Source organism: Callorhinchus milii, unplaced genomic scaffold, assembly GCF_018977255.1.
Source record: "Callorhinchus milii isolate IMCB2004 unplaced genomic scaffold, IMCB_Cmil_1.0 Scaffold18, whole genome shotgun sequence".
Lineage (NCBI taxonomy): Eukaryota > Metazoa > Chordata > Chondrichthyes > Chimaeriformes > Callorhinchidae > Callorhinchus > Callorhinchus milii.
The window spans coordinates 248,964-267,499 of record NW_024704759.1 but is presented as its reverse complement, the minus strand read 5'-3'; the positions used below and the strand labels follow the sequence as shown (position 1 = coordinate 267,499).

General features: G+C 46.5%; 1 protein-coding gene across 2 annotated transcripts; it reads left to right on the top strand.

Moving 5' to 3' along the window:
• The first annotated feature begins 181 nt into the window (after nt 1–181).
• Nucleotides 182–18,478, top strand: LOC103171617 (double-strand-break repair protein rad21 homolog). 2 transcript variants are annotated; one of them, XM_042341951.1, is made up of 14 exons: nt 182–258; nt 3,041–3,227; nt 4,051–4,180; nt 4,559–4,658; nt 5,215–5,315; nt 6,454–6,642; nt 7,559–7,657; nt 11,138–11,251; nt 11,717–11,946; nt 12,722–12,836; nt 13,215–13,360; nt 14,954–15,049; nt 15,820–15,906; nt 17,491–18,478. In XM_042341951.1, the coding sequence occupies exons 2-14, from the start codon at nt 3,084–3,086 to the stop codon at nt 17,677–17,679; spliced, it is 1,740 nt and encodes a 579-aa protein (XP_042197885.1). In that variant the 5' UTR covers nt 182–258; nt 3,041–3,083; the 3' UTR covers nt 17,680–18,478. The 2 variants fall into 2 exon arrangements, with proteins under 2 accessions (XP_042197885.1, XP_007882597.1); XM_007884406.1 differs by having other exon boundaries at nt 13,212–13,360.
• The last annotated feature ends 58 nt before the right edge of the window (nt 18,479–18,536 follow it).

Here is an 18,536-nt window from a genome sequence, read left to right as displayed (position 1 = left end):
CAGAATAGTCTGTTTCCATGTTCCACACCCTGACCCCGCCCCTGACGCTGGCCCCGCCCCTGGCCCCGCCCCTGACGCTGGCCCCGCCCCTGACGCTGACCCCGCCCCTGACGCTGACCCCGCCCCTGACGCTGGCCCCGCCCCTGACGCTGGCCCCGCCCCTGACGCGGGGCGAGCTGTATTTTGGCGGCATCACGAGGAGGAGCCGCCATTTTATGTGCTGAAGCCGCCGTCTCGCGCCGTCTCTGTCTCCGGGAGGTTTGTAGCCGCGGAGTTTGAGACACCGAGTTCCGGGCATTTTACACTTAGACTTTCTGTATGAAAGCAGCACTGACAAGGCTCAGGTTACGTTATAATACAATAAATATTAACCTTAATCCGACCAGGATGTCGGGCCAGATTGTAAATGTTGGATGGAATCGAACAGTTGCTCTGACGATACGTTAGAAAATAATAATAGTAACGTTGCATTGATAGTCCTGTGGAGACCGGTGCTCACTGAGCGAGTGAGACCGCACCTCCTCCCCCTTTGAGACGACTCGAAGACGTGATCAGGCGCTGTATCAAATGAGGGGATTATACGCGGGGCCTTGTCACAGCCCCGGCCCCGGGCCCCCCCGACCCCGGGCCCCCCGCCCCGACCCCGGGCCCCCCCCGACCCCCGGGCCCCGGCCCCCCCGCCCCCCCCCCCCCGGGCCCCCCCCCGACCCCGGGCCCCCCCCGACCCCGGGCCCCCCCCGGCCCCGGGCCCCCCCCGGCCCCCCCCGACCCCGGGCCCCCCCCGACCCCGGGCCCCCCCCGACCCCGGGCCCCCCCCGACCCCGGGCCCCCCCCGACCCGGGCCCCCCCGACCCCGGCCCCCCCCCGACCCCGGGCCCCCCCCGACCCCGGGCCCCCCCGACCCCGGCCCCCCCCGACCCGGGCCCCCCCCGACCCCGGGGCCCCCCCCGACCCCGGGCCCCCCCGACCCCGGGCCCCCCCCGACCCCGGGCCCCCCCCCGACCCCGGGCCCCCCCCGACCCCGGGCCCCCCGCCGGCCGGCCCCCCCGACCCCGGGCCCCCCCCCGACCCCGGCCCCCCCCCCCGGCCCCCCCCCCCGCCCCGGCCCCGGCCCCCCCCCCCCGCCCCCCCCCCGGCCCCCCCCCGCCCCGCCCCGGCCCCCGCCCCGCCCCGCCCCCCCGCCCCCCCCCGGCCCCCCCCGACCCGGCCCCCGCCCCCCCCCGACCCCGGCCCCCCCCCCCCGACCCCCCCCCCCGGCCCCCGCCCCCCCCCGCCCCGCCCCCCCCCGGCCCCCCCCCCCGACCCCGGCCCCCCCCGCCCCGCCCCCCCCCGGCCCGGCCCCAGCCCCCCCCGGCCCCCCCCCCGACCCCCGGCCCCCCCCGCCCCGGCCCCCCCGACCCCGGGCCCGGCCCCGGACCCCCGACCCGGCCCCGGCCCCCCCGACCCTGGCCCCCCCGGCCCCGACTCCCCCCCGGCCCCAGCCCCGCCCCCGGCCCCGGCCCCCCCGACCCGGCCCCCCCCGGCCCCGGCCCCCCCCCCCCGGCCCCGCCCCCCCCCCCCGGCCCCCCCGACCCCGGCCCCCCCCCCGCCCCGCCCCCCGGGCCCCCCCGGCCCCAGCCCCCCCCGGCCCCGGCCGACCCCGCCCCCCCCGACCCGGCCCCCCCGCCCGGCCCCCCCGGCCCCACCCCCGACCCCGGCCCCCCCCGACCCCGGGCCCCCCCGCCCCCCCCGGCCCCGGGCCCCCCCGGCCCCGCCCCGGCCCCGGGCCCCGCCCGGCAGCGCTTCACAATATACTGTAATGTGAATGGACTGTTTTTGGGGGTGGAACACGGCAGCTGATGCACACGGTAGTGTTAATGGTTGTGGTTGAATGTCACCAGCACCGGGTGTCAGTGAGGGAAGGAAAGGGATGTCGGTGCCTGTGGAGTAGACTGAACAACAACAACGTGCACTGATATATCGCCCTCCACGCAGGACAGCGTCTCAGAGCTTAACAGTAGCGGAGCTTGACTCCGAGATGGGGGGGGGGAATGGTGCTGTAAACACTGTCGAAGAGGAAGGTTTTCAGGCGGGACTTGAAAGAGGGTAGAGAGAGGGGGCAGAGGGATTGAGGGAGAGTGTTCCAGAGTTTTGGGGTGTAGTGGCTGAAAGCGCGACCTCAGTTGGTGGGGCGGAGGGTGTGAGGGACGAGCAGAGGCTCCAGGTGGTGGATTGGGGAGTGAGGAGGTCGGAGAGGGAGGTGCCAGAGAGTGAAGGGATTTGAACACGAGAGTCTTGAAGTCGATCCGTTCTGTAATGTGGAGCCAGTGGAGCCTGTCCTGCACTTATTGGGCTGTTTGTGCTCCTGTGGCACAGCACTGTTTTACTTGTGAATTGGTCCTTCATCAGTAACAGCGGTGCATTTGGATTTTCATAATCATCTTGGAGTTGTTAGAGAATTCGCCTCGCAAGCGAGAGGATCTGTGTTCAATTCCTGAGCAGGGTAAAACATTGGGAAAATTTCCTTACTCCACATGCCTCTATTGGCAGTAAGTAATAGCGGTAAGTAGGGATCCAGTTAGTCGATTTCCGTATCACTTTTCCGTGGGTAATAATCTCTTAAATTAAAAAAAAACTAATTTGGTTACTCAATCCATGACTGTTTGTGGGACTATGTGCAATTGGCTACTGCCTACAAATATACAATCGGTTCACTTTACAGTATTGGCTGCTGCCCACAAATACACAGTCAATTCATTTTACAGTATATTCTGTGAAGCGCTTTGAGACATTAGAAGATGTGAAAAGTGCTACATCAAATGCAAGGATTATTATAAAATATACAGTCAATTCACTTTATATTCTGTGAAGCGCTCTGAGACGCCATCCGGCGTGGAGGGCGCTATATAAATTCAAGTTGTAGTTGTTGTGAAGCGCTTTGAGACATCTCGAAGACGTGATAAGCCGCTATATCAAATGCAAGGATTATTATATTATGATCTATCAAACTGCAATATTGATACATGATCATATATTTATTCAATTCTGTTCTCTCCAACAGCCATTTTCTGTTCTTGTTGGTGATATTTCTACAACCTGCAGCAATGTTTTATGCTTCTTTATTTTTGACCAAGCGTGGACCACTGGCTAAGATTTGGCTTGCTGCCCATTGGGACAAAAAACTCACCAAAGCTCACATTTTTGAGTGCAACTTGGAGATTACTGTTGAAAGCATTATTTCACCTAAGGTAAAGCAATGGCATTATTTGAGCTAGTTCAGCAGGATATGGGGACTAACAACAATCTATTTTGTAATTCTGAATATAATTCCTGTCGACTAGAATGAACTTTCTACACAGAGTGATCCAGGGTATGTGAACCAAAGGGTTCAGTAGATAACTTTAACTGAAAGTAATTGGATTTTTAAAATGTTTTGTTTTAAACAACATCTTGCATTTATATAGCGGCCTTCACGCGTACCAGAGTGATTTACAATGGCAGAGTCTGACACCGAGCCACGGGGAGAGAGAGAGGTGGAGGTGACAGTAAGCATGATCAAAAAGGAATGTCTTCAGGTGGGACTTGTAGGTGAGGAAGGGGGCAAGGCAGAGTGATTGAGAGGGAGAGAGTTCCGGGGGGTAGTGGCTGAAGGCACAGCCACCGATGGTTGAACGGAAGGCACAAGGGACAAACAGGAGGCTAGAGTCAGCCTAGCAGAGCAGCAGGTGGTGGAGTGGGGGATAAGCAGGTCGGATAGGTATGGAGGTGCCAGGGCATGAAGGGATTTGAAAATGAGTGAGAGTATCTTGAAATCGATCCGTTCAGTGATTGGGAGCCATTGGAGCCTGGCAAGGACTGGGGTGCTGGGGGTATGGAGTTTCGTCGGTTGAGTATCCGGGCAGCGCAGTTTTGAATTAATTGGATTTTTGTGTGTGGTGGTACTGGGGAGACCAAACTGAGAGAAATGCCAGAAAACTGACCTGGTGAATTCAGTTCTCTTTTGTGAACTTTTTGTTTTTTTGTGCTTCACCATTTACTATAAAACTAATCTGAATTCTTTCCCCACCCTAGGTTAAATTAGCACTGAGAACATCAGGACATCTGCTTCTAGGGGTAGTACGGATTTATCACAGGAAAGCAAAGTACCTCTTGGCAGACTGTAATGAAGCATTGACAAAAATAAAAATAACCTTTCGTCCAGGTACTGTATTGTTACAAGAAATCTAGGATGTTATTTCAAGTTTCAGATTCATTCTTTTTTAGTTTTTCTCATTTGGGTTTTCATTTAAGATTTAAGGAACAGTGTTTGCTACAAGATATTTCAGTATTACCGGATTATTTTATCCTTTAGGTCTGCTCCTGCATTGACAACCATTGTTAAAAAAAATTAGTTCTTACACTTGATACAGTATTGTTAAATGCTTTGGAAGGTAACTAAAATAAATGTAAAATTGTAATTTGTGCATCAACATCTGGCCTTTTCCTGTTTTTTATGAAATTAAATAGAAACGAAACATTTTTAAAACCTGAATGAACTCAAATTCATTAAAGTCTTAATTAGTTTGCTTTGATATTTCAGGTATTGTAGATCTGTCTGAAGAAAACCTTGAAGCTACCTACAATGATATTACTCTCCCTGAAGAGTTTCATGACTTTTCTAATCAATTGCCTGATGTAAAGTGAGTGTAGCAACATTTTCCACTGCAGCTAACTACTTTAATCTTTCACTGTTTGTCCAAAGCTCCCTGTATCCTTACCAACAATCACCCAGATAGAATTGGCCATTCACTTCATGGCTGTTTATGGGATTATTTGTGCGTAAATTGACTGCCACATTCACCTAAAAAATACACAGTAACTACAATTTACAGTAAATCCTGTGAAGTGCTAGGAGATGCCTTGCCAACGTGAGATACTGGATAATCCGGAGCAAACTGATGATATTTTATCCCACTTTCCTTTGCATTGTAGTTATACATTTGATAACTCCAAATGATTTATTTCTGAATACTAGATTCAGGCATATACGCACCCAAAATTCAGGTTAGTTGGCAAACTTTCTTTTCACGAATATTCTTTAAAACTGCATGTATTAGGACTTAAACCTGAATAAAGTTAGGTTCATTTTTTGGGTGAACAAGTTTATTCATTTACATAAAACAAGTTACAATTGTAATTTTTGGCTGAAGATTGCACTGTTGACATTCAGATGCATGTCTGTCTGTATCCCCACAGTGCCATTGATGTTGCTGAGCACTTTACCCTAAACCAGAGCACAGCTGAGGAGATCACCCTAAGGGAAGATGTGCACAGGGTGCTTAAGGATAATGGGTTTGGTATGGAGATAAGATACAATTTTATATTGCACATATATTGTAGAACATTCGTTTGACTAGCTGAAAGCCCGCACCCCACTTACTAGACTGTCCTCCTGACGTGAAAGGCGCTCTATAAATGGAATCTTGTTGTTGTTGTTGTCTTCTGCTGTATGTGGGATTGGTACTGAGAAAGCGCGCTGAGACGCTTGTATAAGTGCAAGTTGTTGTTCTGAAACAAAGAATGATCATATATTTTCAGCAGAGACAGATCTTTCTTGTCATGTAAAAATATCTTCCACAAAAAAAGATCCTAGCCAAATGGTCAACAGAACCTTTTCTCTGTTTTTGCTGATGATATTGCTGCTAATTGGGATCTTCTTGCGAGGCGAGTCCTCTTAACCAATATGCTACAGGGCTCCACTATCGTGAAAAAGGAAACAGATTAAACAACAACAACAACAAGATTCCATTTATAGAGCGCCTTTCATGTCGGGAGGACATCCGAAGGCGCTGTACTGTTGGGTCAGGACCCGAGCCTTGGGGGGAAATGGTCAGGATGAGGGGAGGGAAGGGAGGGAGTGAGGAGGGGGTAGAGAGTCGAGAGGGGAGCTGAAGGCACAGTCAAAGAGAAAGGTCTTGAGACCGGCCTTGAAGGAGGAAAGGGAGGAAGCGGCGAAGGCACTGGGGATAGAGTTCCAGAGCCTGGGGGCTGAGAGGCTGAAGGCCCGACCACCGATGGTAGGGCGGTTGGGGCGGGGGATGTGGAGGAGACCGGAGCCAGAGGAACGGAGGGTACGGGCAGGTAGGTAGGGGGATAGTAGGTCAGAGAGGTAGGAGGCAGCGAGGCCGTGAATGGCCTTGTAGGTGAGAATGAGGATCTTGAATTCGATCCTCTGGGGGATGGGGAGCCAGTGGAGGCGAGCGAGGGCGAGGGTGATGTGGTCGCGCGGCCTGGTGCGGGACAGTACACGAACTACAGAGTTCTGCAGCTTGTGGAGGGAGGGCCGGGAAGGCCGGCGAGGAGAGAGTTCCCATAGTCCAGCCTAAAATAAAGTCATATTTTCTTGGTATTTAGTTCTAACAGGAAAGAAAATCCTGTCTGCTTGTTAGAATGGAATGAATTGTACATTTAAGGAAACTTTTTTGTCTTTGCCAGGTGGTTATGGAATGATGAAGAATGGAGGTATCTTGGATGACAATCTGACAAGTACTAGTGAATCAATATTTCCTCAAACACCAGTAAAGGACCCTGGCTATAGTACAAGTGAAATTGTCACATTAAGTAGCAATAAAAATAGCTTTCAGAATGATGGCTTTGGAGATGAGGGAGCAGCTGATACATTGGGTATGTGTCATGTTTGTTTATTTAAGCAAACATAAAGGTAAACTATGCAAGATTGGATTTGCCTTAGTTAGAACGATGCCTTGGTTTCCTTGACTATAATACAGTTTGTTTTTTGTTTTCATGATTTCACAGAGTTGGAAATTGTGATGGGTAGTGATGACTGTCAGGAATATTGTACAATAAAATTTTATACATGTTGTATGAAGGGTGACGTCAAACAACCATTCACTACTTGGCTGTTTGTACAGTAGACTAACACATGTAAAACAAACAAATTGGTAAGAAGGGTGAAATTAAATATTTTTTGTTCACGTTCACATGTCATAATTGGAAAGGAGCATCCAAATCCTGATGTGATTGCCCAATGTGTTATAACAAAATATTCAAACATTTATTTTGTTTTATAAATAAATTGTTTTAAAGTCTGTTTAAAATTAAAATTAATTTCAGAATTATAGATCTAAAAAAGAGATTCAACCAACTCCTTGAAAACACTCCCAGTCTCAATCTGTTTAGATTTTCTATCGTTTCTTTTAAAAATACACTTTCACAGCTTCCCTTGCAAGTTCCTAGATACAGAAAAGTATTGGTTTATTATAAACACCAGGTAAATAATATTAAAAATCAAACTATTACTAATTTTCAGTAGATATATGAATTGCCTATGGTAGTTGATGTGCAAGTGTATCTGCCCTTGAGTAAGAAACAATCAACTTTACAGCCAGGTCTGTCTCTTTGTGAGATGCAACTTGTGCCGTATTTTATTGTGTAAATTATCCGGCCTAATTAACCAATTAGGTGTGCATATAGACCACTCATTAACAAGTAAAGAATAGTTCTCTCAATGCATAGCCTCTTTTCAACTGGCTTAACAAAGATCATTCACAAACAGGCTAAAACTTTTTTTTATTTTCAGAAAAGCTTCTGAGTGGTGAAGCAGAAAATATGTTTATGGATTTTGCCGAGGGAATCATTAAACCTCTTCCAAATAACAACTCAGTCAGCAATATGACAGGTACAGTTCAACTATGAATATGTGCTTCATAGGGTGCTGCACCCACGACATACATAGGATTTTGTGTTAGTTTTAAAACCCGCACAAAGAAATCATGTAACAAAAAAGGCATTAATGCCTACTCTTTTCACATAGATTGCAATCGCTACCCTATTGTAGACTCCATCACTACATCTCCTGCAGTTTTTTCTGCATTAATACTTTGTGATTCCCAAAGATAATCCAGCGCAAGCGGCCTCCTTCCCTTTTTAGAAAATATTTCCCATCACTCAGCTCCCAATGCAGCAGGTGCATTGGGAGGTGTGGAGGCGCTGGCGTGAGCCAATCAGGAGGGCCTCGGTCTTGCTGATGTTGAGTTGGAGAAAGTTCTCCCTCGTCCAGGACTTGATGTCGGACAGGTAGTCGGTCAGGACACCAGCAGTCCTGGAGTTGAGGGTGGAGGCAGAGAAGTAGAGTTGGGTGTCATCCGCATACATGTGGAAATTTACCCCATGTCTGTGGATGATGTCACCAAGGGGGAGCACGTAGAGGGTGAAGAGGAGGGGACAGAGCCCTGAGGGACACTGCACGAGACGGTGCGGGGGCTGGAGGAAAAGCCGTTTGCTGCGACGAAGTGAAGGCGATGTGAAAGGTAGGACCTGAACCAGTCAAGGACAGAACCTTGAAGGTTGAGGTGGGAGGAGAGGCGGTGGAGAAGGATTGAATGGTCCACGGTGTCAAAGGCGGCGGAGGGTTTGAGGAGGACGAGGAGGCAGAGGGAGCCCTGGTCACACATGGTCAGGATGTCGTTTGTGACCTTAACCTGAGCAGTTACCGTGCTGTGGGCAGCACAGAAACCCGATTGGAGGGGTTCACGGAGGGAGTGAGAGGAGAGGAAACAACAGCAACAAGATTCCATTTATTGAGTGCCTTTCACGTCAGGAGGACGTCCCAAGGCGCTGTACAGTTGGGTCAGGACCCGAGCAGGGGGGAAATGGTCAGGGTGAGGGGAGGGAAGGGAAGGAGCGAGGAGGGGGTAGAGAGTCGAGAGCGGAGCTGAAGGCACGGTCAAAGAGAAAGGTCTTGAGACCGGCCTTGAAGGAGGAAAGGGAGGAGGCGGCGAAGGCACTGGGGGATAGTTCCAGAGCCTCGGGGCTGAGAGGCTGAAGGCCCGGCCACCGATGGTAGGGGGGGTTGGGGCGGGGGATGTGGAGCAGACCGGAGCCAGAGGAACGGAGGGTACGGGCGGGTAGGTAGGGAGATAATAGTTCGGAGAGGTAGGAGGGAGCGAGGCCGTGAATGGCCTTGTAGGTGAGGGTGAGGATCTTGAATTTGATCCTCTGGGGGATGGGGAGCCAGTGGAGGCGAGCGAGGGCGAGGGTGAGGGCGAGGATGGGAGTGATGTGGGCGCGAAGCCTGGTGCGGGACAGTACACGAGCTGCAGAGTTCTGAATGACCTGCAGTGTGGAGGGAGGGCCGGGAAGGCCGCGAGGAGAGAGTTCCCAGAGTCCAGCCTTGAGGTGATAAAGGCGTGGACCAGAGTTTCAGCCGCGTGACGGGTGAGGTAGTGACGTAGTCTGGCGACATTCCGGAGGTGATGGAAGGCGGTGCCAGTTGTGGTGTGGATATGAGGGAGAAAGGACAGCTCAGGGTCGAACAGAACCCCGAGGTTCCTGATGGCTTTGAGAGGTGGAGAGTGCGGCCTTGGATGCTGATGGTGTCAGCGCCTGAGGTGCGGAGGCTCTGACGTGAGCCAATCAGGAGGGCCTCAGTTTTACGCACGTTGAGCTGAAGAAAGTTATCTCTTGTCCAGGACTCGATGTCGGACAGACAGCTGTCAGGACATCGGGGGTCGTGGAGTTGAGTGTAGAGGAGGAAAGGTAGAGTTGGGTGTCATCCGCATACATGTGGAAGTTAACCCCATGTCTGCGGATGATGTCACCACAGGGGGAGCATATAGAGGGTGAAGAGGAGGGGACCGAGGGCAGGGAAGCGAAGCTGGGAGGCAACGGCTCTCAAGGACCTTGGATAGGAAGGGGAGGTTCGAGATGGGCTGGGAGCTAGATAGCTGTGATGGGTCAAGGGAAGGTTTCTTCAGAGTGGGGGTGATAATGGCTGTTTTGGGGGGAAAGGAACAGTGCCAGATGACAGGGAGAGGTGGTTGATGTCGGCGAGTAGTGAGGCAAGGAGGTGGAGCCGGGATTTAAGGAAAGGAGTGGGGATGGGGTCCAGGGAGCAGGTGGTGGGCTTCATGGAGGATGTGGTGGTGAAGACAGAAGAGGGGTTGACAGGTTCAAAGGTGTGGAAGGAGGTAATTGTCAGAGTGTGGGTTTGTGGTAGGGAGGGGTTGATAGTTGGGGGGACAGTGGCAGCTGAGCGGATTCCCTCGATTTTGGACTCAAGGAAGTCCAGCATTGAGAATCAGAGAAAAGAATCTGCAAGGCATGGCCGGGATGTCAGAGGAACTGGTTGGTGGTGGAGAACAGGAGCCTGGAGTTGCCTTTCGCCTCCAGGATTAACCTGGAATAGAAGGATGATTAGATTGTTGCAAAAAATATATATTAATTTCTTCTTTAATTAATTAATTGAGTTTCGCCCACAAAATAAACAGTCAATTCCCTTTACAGTATATTTTGTGAAGCGCTTTGAGACGTCTCGAAGACTTGATCAGGCGCTGTATCAAATTTAAGCTTTATTATTTAACAAAAACTGGATGGACCTTTTTTTTGGTTGGGGGGGGACATCAGTGAAGGTACAGGAGCTCACCACTTTCCTCTCAGGGCCTGGCACCAAACACAGACAGAGAGAGAGACACACACTCATAGACACAAAGAGACATATACACACAGAGACACTCAAATATACACACATATGGAAGAGACACACACAGACACATAAACACAGGGGAGTGACACACTCACACATACACAGACTCACAGACAAATCACAACAGCGGGGCCCCTGAGTGAAGCTTATTTGCCGCGTGCGCTCCCCACTCATCCGGAGCCGTCCCACCTACAGAGACGTCAGGTAAACAGCGAGAGGCCAGTGGGCCAGAAACTACATTTTATAGCGGGTTTGTAGTGGAGGGTGTTTGTAGCAAATTCCACAGATATAATTTTCTGTCGCACTTTTCTAGTATGCCTGTTCAGGTTGACATTACATATCCTATTCAAAAAAGATGGGAGTTTCTCCCAGTGTCCTGGCCAGCAACCCTCCAGAGAAAAAAATGGTTATTCACTTCCTGCCTGCTTGTGGGACATTGCTGTGAACAAATTTGCTGCCAGTTCACCTATAAACACACAGTCACTACACTATACAGCAAAATCTTCAAAGCACTTCGATGTAATAAGGTTCTATATCAAATGGAAAAAATATTATTTATTATTACCACTCTGAATACGAACTGTCTCTGAGTTGCAAGCAGCACATTCTGGCAATCTACAGTCTCCACTGAAACAAGTTAGATTGGTGGTACAGTACTTTTAATTGTCTCGACAGGCAATTCAGAAGGTCTTAATTTTATACATCGAGTGGAACATCTTCCATGTGACCAAACAACCCTGTTGTCTAATGAAGAAAAGGGCTTTGCCCTACAGCCAGTTGACACTACTGGTGAGTTTTATTTTTTTATCCAGTTCAGATATCACTGTTCCATTGTTTGTCTGTTTATTGCTAGAGAAACAAGGCTCATTTGCATAATTTGTTTTATAGATTTAAACCTCGGATCAGTTTATGTGATTTTTGCTGCTAGTCAATGGAAGAAGCAGTTTATTTCTTGTTCTATCCCTTTTTTCAATTAAAAAACAATTAATGTCAACCAATTAATTTGTTCTTATAAACAGATGAAGGAAACCCACTGTATACAGGTGGCCTTGTGTGCTATCTCTGATCAGCTATATCAGCTATCTGAGTTATATAAATGTGCAAGACATTGGTACAATGAAAGTACCGAGAGAACAGAAAAGGAAGAATTAGTAAAGAGAAATTGTTTTCATCAGTTTTTATAAAATCCCGATATCAGTTTTGTGATTATGGTTAAGTGAGTCTTAAACTTTTACCTTTCCTTTTTGTGGTTAGTTTCCTCAGGAAAAAAGAGGGGTAAAAGGCGTCGAAATCTCACTGTGGATTGTGTTAAGGAACTTGACAGTAAGACCATTCGTGAGTGGATTAGTGACTTCTCAGATATCATCACTACGATAGACCTGGCTCCGCCCACCAAGAGGCTGATGATTTGGAAGGAGTCAGGGGGAGTGGAAAAGCTGCAATCAGAGCCGGCCCAGTACTTGATCAGCTGTCGATTATTAAAGGTAACTTGTGTTTTTTAAAATTAATTAGTTTGTTTGTTTATTTATTTATTAAATGTAACTTGTTTATTTTTAGACTTTTTCCCATTTCAAATACCTCGAAGAATGGTACAAACTTGGATCACCCTAAGAACAGTTTTTTCAATTAAACATTTCTATCAAATGAGCACTGTTGCTTCCCTCCAAAAGTACTTAAAGATCCAACTCTAGTGTTTCAAAAAAATTGAATAAAATACATTCAATTTCGCCCACAAAATACACAATTATATAGTATATTCTGTGAAGTACTTTAAACGTCTCCAAACGTAGAAAGGCGCTATATCAAATGCAAGGATTATTATTACTATTACATCCGATTTGAGATATTGAACAGTAACCTCATACAATACTTATCGCCTTCATGGACAAAACAAATTTCCTCTGTGGTTATTTATTGTCCTGGAAGAGAATCCACTGATTAAAGCGTTTAATCAGTTGATTATTTAAAGCATTTAATCAGTCAATGATTCCTGCCCAAAACAAGCTAACTTGTTTGTAGTAATTATATACTGCATCTGTTTAGTGGCACATCTGTTTAGCACCACACCTGTTTAGTGGCACGCTTTAGGGAGTAGGCAGAGGAATCTATGAAAAAGCACATGAAATCTCAATAAACCCAAACTGGCAGTTCAATTCTTGTTAAATGACAGTATCTCATTGCTCAGACTACAGCAACAGTGATCAGTGAGAGGAGGAGGTAAACATAACACATCCCTGATGTATGTTTTACCTTTGTTAGTTGTTCACAAGATGCTTGACAAAAGGCCTGCCTCGTGAGGTGAACGGTCAGAGTGAGGAGTTTGGCAGAGAGTGTGAAATTGAAGCAATGAGAAGTGAGCCACACAATGTGATTGGTCAGTAACTCACAGTATCTCCTACAGTTTGTTCTTTCAATGTAAACTTAAATATATATAATGTGTAAAGTATAGCGGCTATATTATTAATGCTTCAAAATTGTATGCGCTAAATTGTTTTTAAGCATGTTATTAAATATTTAAAAAATTCAGATAACAGATGATGATTAATGGCATTTGTGCATGAAAATTCACATTTGTGATATAATTACTGCAAGTTTATTCTGTTAACAATCTGTGCTATAAGTTGCTATAGATCTTTGGCCTGCTCGCTAGTCAGGAATCAGGTCGTATCTGTTTTTAAACCAAACACGTCTTAACCTTGGAGTTTGATGATACTGCTTTTATTTGTTCTGCTTCTTACTGGGTTTGAAGCAGATTTGCCTATTATGGAGGAGCCAAGTCATATGCACGAATCTACATTAATTGAGTCCGATCGAAGCAGCATTGATCATACATCAATGTTAATTCGGAAGAGAAGCAATAAGAAGGATAAGGCAACTGAAAAAGGAAGTCCAGCATCTGTAAGTCTCTTGAAGTAGATACAGATTGTTTTAGTCTTAATGAGCAGCATAGTTGTCTGAGGATAGGGAAAAGGTTTTATTTCTTGTCTGGTGCTGGGATTGTATCCTTAGGCCACAAAATATACAGTCAATTCATTTTGCAGTATATTCTGTGAAGCTCTTTGAGACGTCTTGAAGACGTGATAAGTTGCTATAACAAATTAAAGAATTATTATATATTCGTAGATCTGAAATGTTCCTGAGGAATGCGAGGAGAGTGATTTAAAACTTGGAGTGAAAATAGAAGTAACAGAGTTACGAAAGAGTTGCCTTGTGTTCTTCTGTGATGATCAATTGAAACCCAAGTAGTCTGGGTCAGAAATCATATTTCCAGCAACAGCAGCAGTTGCTGCACATAACAAAATGTTTATGTAAAGGCCGTTGGCACTTTGAAGCAGATAGCTTCCACCCACCCTGCAATCTTTCTCAAACTATTCTGTCTTTTTTACTACTACTAATAATAATCCTTGTGTTTGATATAGCGCCATATCACATCTTAGATATGTCTCAATGCGCTTCACAGAATATACTGCAAAATGAATTGACTATGTATTTTGTGGGCGAAATGTACTGTGTAGGCAAGCTCTAGATCACATTTACTTATGTCATACAGCTCTAGGAAGCAAGCACCAGAATAGGTTCAAAATGGCCTATTCTGATGCAAGCTTTGCATCCTTCTGTATTGCATTTTGTTGAACTGCTACTTGTTTCCAAGATGTGCACTGAACAATGCTGTGAACTGTTTGACCAATGTCTGATAATTGTGCGTGCATTTCATATTGCTTATCTGTGAAGATAGATAGTAAATACATTACGTTTTGCTGTGAACGCAGACCAAACTACAGATGCACTGGAGCTAGCTTCTCTTTATTGCAATTCCCTGTTTTTTTTCCTGTACTCTTATATATCGTTATTCTTCATGACTTATCCGTTTCCCATTTAAATGCTGCTAGGTCTTCGCGTCAATAGCCACTTTAGAAAAGCATTTCATATTCGAACAAATCACTGTGTGAAAATGTCTCCTCTAATCTCAATTGCTGCCTTTTTAAGTGAAGTGTCTCCTGATCATTGCCAAGGCATTTGGCACTGTAGGAGAAATCCTGGAGCTTGGGAGCATGCTGAGTGTGCCAGGAGGTGGGGGTAAGTTTGCTTGTGCCAGTGGTAAGGTGAGCACCTTGGTATCTTTTTCAATAGTAGGGTGCTTATTTTGCAAAGAGGCAACAAAGCAGAAGAACCCAGATTAAATAAATGTCATTATACTTTACAGAAAACTCTGACATGCTTTGAAATGTTTTGATTTGTTGACTTTGCTATCTATATGTTGTTCAGTCTTTGTTACTTAATTTTAATTATTTCCACAAATTCTAATCAAGACATTTTAGGGTTCCCAGTAGTCAATACTAAGTGATTTATACTGGCACAAACACCTTTATATTAACAATTAAGAGGATACAAACTTTTGAAAATTCAATCTTGTTCTGGATAAGTTTTAGTTGATTTGTTGGATCATAATGTAACTGTAGAAATTCCACATAGTTTTGTTGCATTGAATAGGAAATACTTACCGTACACTTAACATCGGTGGACCTTCCTCTTGAAGTCAGTCATCCACCTACTGGGCAGAAAAGAATAGGTGAAGAAATGGAAGATGTGAGTCAATTCAGAAGATTTTGTATATTATTTTGTATATTCGCAAAATAAGGAAGTCCCAGTGATTGCTCGTGGAAACTTTCATAATTACATTCATGTAATAGTAAATGGAAGATTGAAAGTATACTCCATATTGTTGTAGTAAATGGTTTAAACAACAACAAGATTACATGTGTATAGCACCTTTCGCGTCGAGAGTACATCCCAAGGCGCTGGACAATGACAGCATTTCATACCCAAGCTGGGGTCAGGGGTGGAGGAGGGAGGGGAGGGGAAGGGGGGGTGACCGATGGCATGGTCGAAGAGGAGGGTTTTGAGGCTAGACTTGAAGGAGGCGGTGAGGCAAAGTGATTGGAGGATGGAATTCCAGAGGTTGGGGGCAGAGTGGCTGAAGGCTCTCCCGCCAATGATGGGGCGAGTGGGTTGGGGAACGTGGAGAAGCCAGTGCCGGCTGAGCGGAGGGAACAGGCGGGTTGGTAGAGGGTTAGGAGGTCGCAGAGGTAGGGTGGGGCGAGACCATGGAGGGCTTTGTATGTGAGGGTCAGGATCTTGAACTAGATCCTCTGAAGGATAGGGAGCCAATGGAGTCGGCCGAGAGTGGGGAAGACGGGGTCATGCAGTTTGGTGCGGGAGAGGCCACCCGCTGCAGAGTTCTGGATGATCTGCAGGCTGTGGAGGGAGGAGTTGGGAAGGCCAACAAGCAGGTGAGAATTCTAATGGAGATTTTTAAATAACAGTTAACTCATTTTAAGCTGTAGTCTGTTATGTAGGAGCCAAGGAGGAGCCATTATGAAGCTCATAATTATGATGAGAGAAAGTGGAACAAAAGAACTCAACTGTTACTTCACAACCTACAGGTAGGGACCTAACCAGCAACAGCTGTCAAAATAATTTAATTTTTCATAAGCTAATTCAAGGAGCTTTAAACACTAGCAGAGGGGAACATTACGAATGGAGTACAGCAATAACTTGCACTTATACAGCGCCCTCCACGCAGAGGAGCTTCTCATAGCGCTTAACAGTGGTGGAGCCTGACTCCGAGCCGGGGACAGGGGGTGACCAGGTAAGCATGGTCGAAGAGGAAGGTGTTCAGATGGGACTTGACAAAAAGGGGAGAGGGGGCAAGGTGGAGGGATTGAGGGAAAGTGTTCTAGAGTGTTCGGGCGTAGTGGCTGAATGCGTGACCTCTGATGGTGGGACGGAGGGTGCGAGGGATGAGCCAGTACCGGTCGAGCGGAGGCGATGTGTAGTGGATTGGGGAGTGAGAAGGTCGGAGAGAGAGGGAGGTGCCAGGGAGTGAAGGAATTTGAACACGAGAGTGAGGATCTTGAAGTCGATCTGTTTGGTGATGGGGAGCCAGTGGAGCCTGGGCCAGAGCTGGTGAGATATGGGGACAGAGTTTGGTCCAGGTCAGTATGCGGGCGGCAGAGTTCTGAAAGTAGAGTTACTTATTTATCTTTTTTCCTCTGTGTGAAAAGATCAGGCTTCTACAATAATAAAGCAACAATGAAAGGCTTCTTTATAGAGCCAAAAGTTGAACATTTTATCTTGCTACATTTAATGAAAGTAAGTGTTGCTGTTATGAAGCTGGTGGATCTTTCCTAGTCCTTCCTCTTGGTGCTAATGCTGGGTTAATACTGTAAATATTGACGCGGTCTCTAATACCAACCTTTTGAGGATTTCCTTTTGGGAGAGCATTCCTCCAAACCACTGGGCAGCATTATTGACTGAGGCCGTTGCCAGCTTCTGCTATTCGCAGAGCCATTCCTGGGTCAGGCCCCCACCCAACCTGAGGATTACTGCTCAGTGACACTCGTCAGCCTGACCTCTCGTCTCTCCTGCTGCCTAATAGGAACAAAGCAAAACAGTAACAGGACATTGAGACTGTTCTACCACTTTATTAGATCATGGAAGATCTTTTTATCCCAATGCCCCAACATTTCGTGATATCTCCACTGCCCAAGTATTTGTCCTCCTGTTTAAAACAATCCTATCGATTCTGCCATTTCTGCTCTCTGGGGCAGAGGGTTACACACTTTCATGACCTGATGTGGGAAGAAATCCTTCCTGACGTCGGTTCTAACTGTCCTTAATTCTGAATTTAAGTAATCCTTGTAATAGATCATCCACTATCTTACTTGTCGATTCCTTCATTATTTTAAATACCTCAACCAAATAATCCATCTCCGCTCTAAAGAATATTACCCCAGTCTACGGAGCTCAGTACACCAGCTTCCTCCACGTTCTCAATAATTGGCATCAAATATACAGTCAATTCACTTTATAGTATATTCTGTAAAGCGCTTTGAGACGTCCAGAAGACATGAAAAGCGGTATATCAAATGCAAGAATAATTATTATTATCTGTATAACAACACCAGTTCAAATTTATTTGGCTTTTCTTCATGCTACGGTTTACTTTACTCAATTCCTTTTCACAGAAAATCCATCAAAGCACAAGTGCCAAGTGTTTCAGCTTGCTGGAGTTGTGCAGAAACAATAACCGTAAGCAGGCAGCAGTCAAATTTTACAGTTTTCTGATGCTTAAGAAACAATCAGTACTTATATTTTCCCAAATAAAACCCTATGCCGACATCATTGCCATCCCAGGACCAAGGTTTCACCTTTGAACACTTTGTTCAATTCTCAGAATACTCAATTATTTTTTAAGCTTTCTGATGTTGAATAATAGTTCATGATTCAAACAATGCACAGAACCATAGAACATTTCTCCTTGGACATGATTTCTACTGCAATCCCTTCCAGTTTAGTTTAATTAAAGTCTGAGTTCAATTCTGAGTAAATTTATACCCATTTAGCAAGTGTTAGAATTAATACAAACAAAAGCTTCAAGTCAAGATGGTGCTTCATAGAGCTTGGCGCTGAAGGTCTGTAACATAAAGGGGAGACAAGTTAAAAGTTTATTGAATGATTGGCAAGCCTAAAGTATAGCACCTGCTTGTCACCAGCAGTAATATAATACTGGTTATTGATGATGGTGTTGGCGACTAGTCACAATGGATGTTGGGTTCCCAGCACCCAGAGGTCACTAGGGACCAGTTTGACATCAAACCATTAGCGATTGTTGGTCATTTATTGACTTTGCTGAAATATGTGTTCCATTCTGTTAGTAGCAAATGTTCAGAAAAATTATATATCTTTTTACTAAAATAACTTCAACCAAAGCATTTTATTATAAAAGTTTATACTTTTTCCTGTGTTTTGTATTTAAATAATTATATTTCTGTAAACAGACCATTTTGTTTTGCTGCCAAGTGTTTATAGTTGATGCTCAGAGCTGATGCAATAGGCTGGGTATTAATATTGACCAAATCTTTGGGTGTTTTTCACTGGAATGTTTTTCTATACTGTTTAAAAAATGTTTTATGTTATTATAGCTCTGTCTGAAATAAAACAACACTAAGCTGTCATTAGTTTCTGTTTGCTTTCAAAACGTAGTTTCTTAGTTAAGAAATGTTCCATTTCA

Coding starts and splice junctions, on each gene's coding strand:
- LOC103171617 (XM_007884406.1), top strand. CDS start 3,084: ATGTTTTATGCTTCTTTATTTTTGACCAAGCGTGGACCACTGGCTAAG. Junction 5,316..6,453: donor GCTTAAGGATAATGGGTTTG/GTATGGAGATAA, acceptor TGTCTTTGCCAG/GTGGTTATGGAATGATGAAG. Junction 6,643..7,558: donor GGGAGCAGCTGATACATTGG/GTATGTGTCATG, acceptor TTTTATTTTCAG/AAAAGCTTCTGAGTGGTGAA.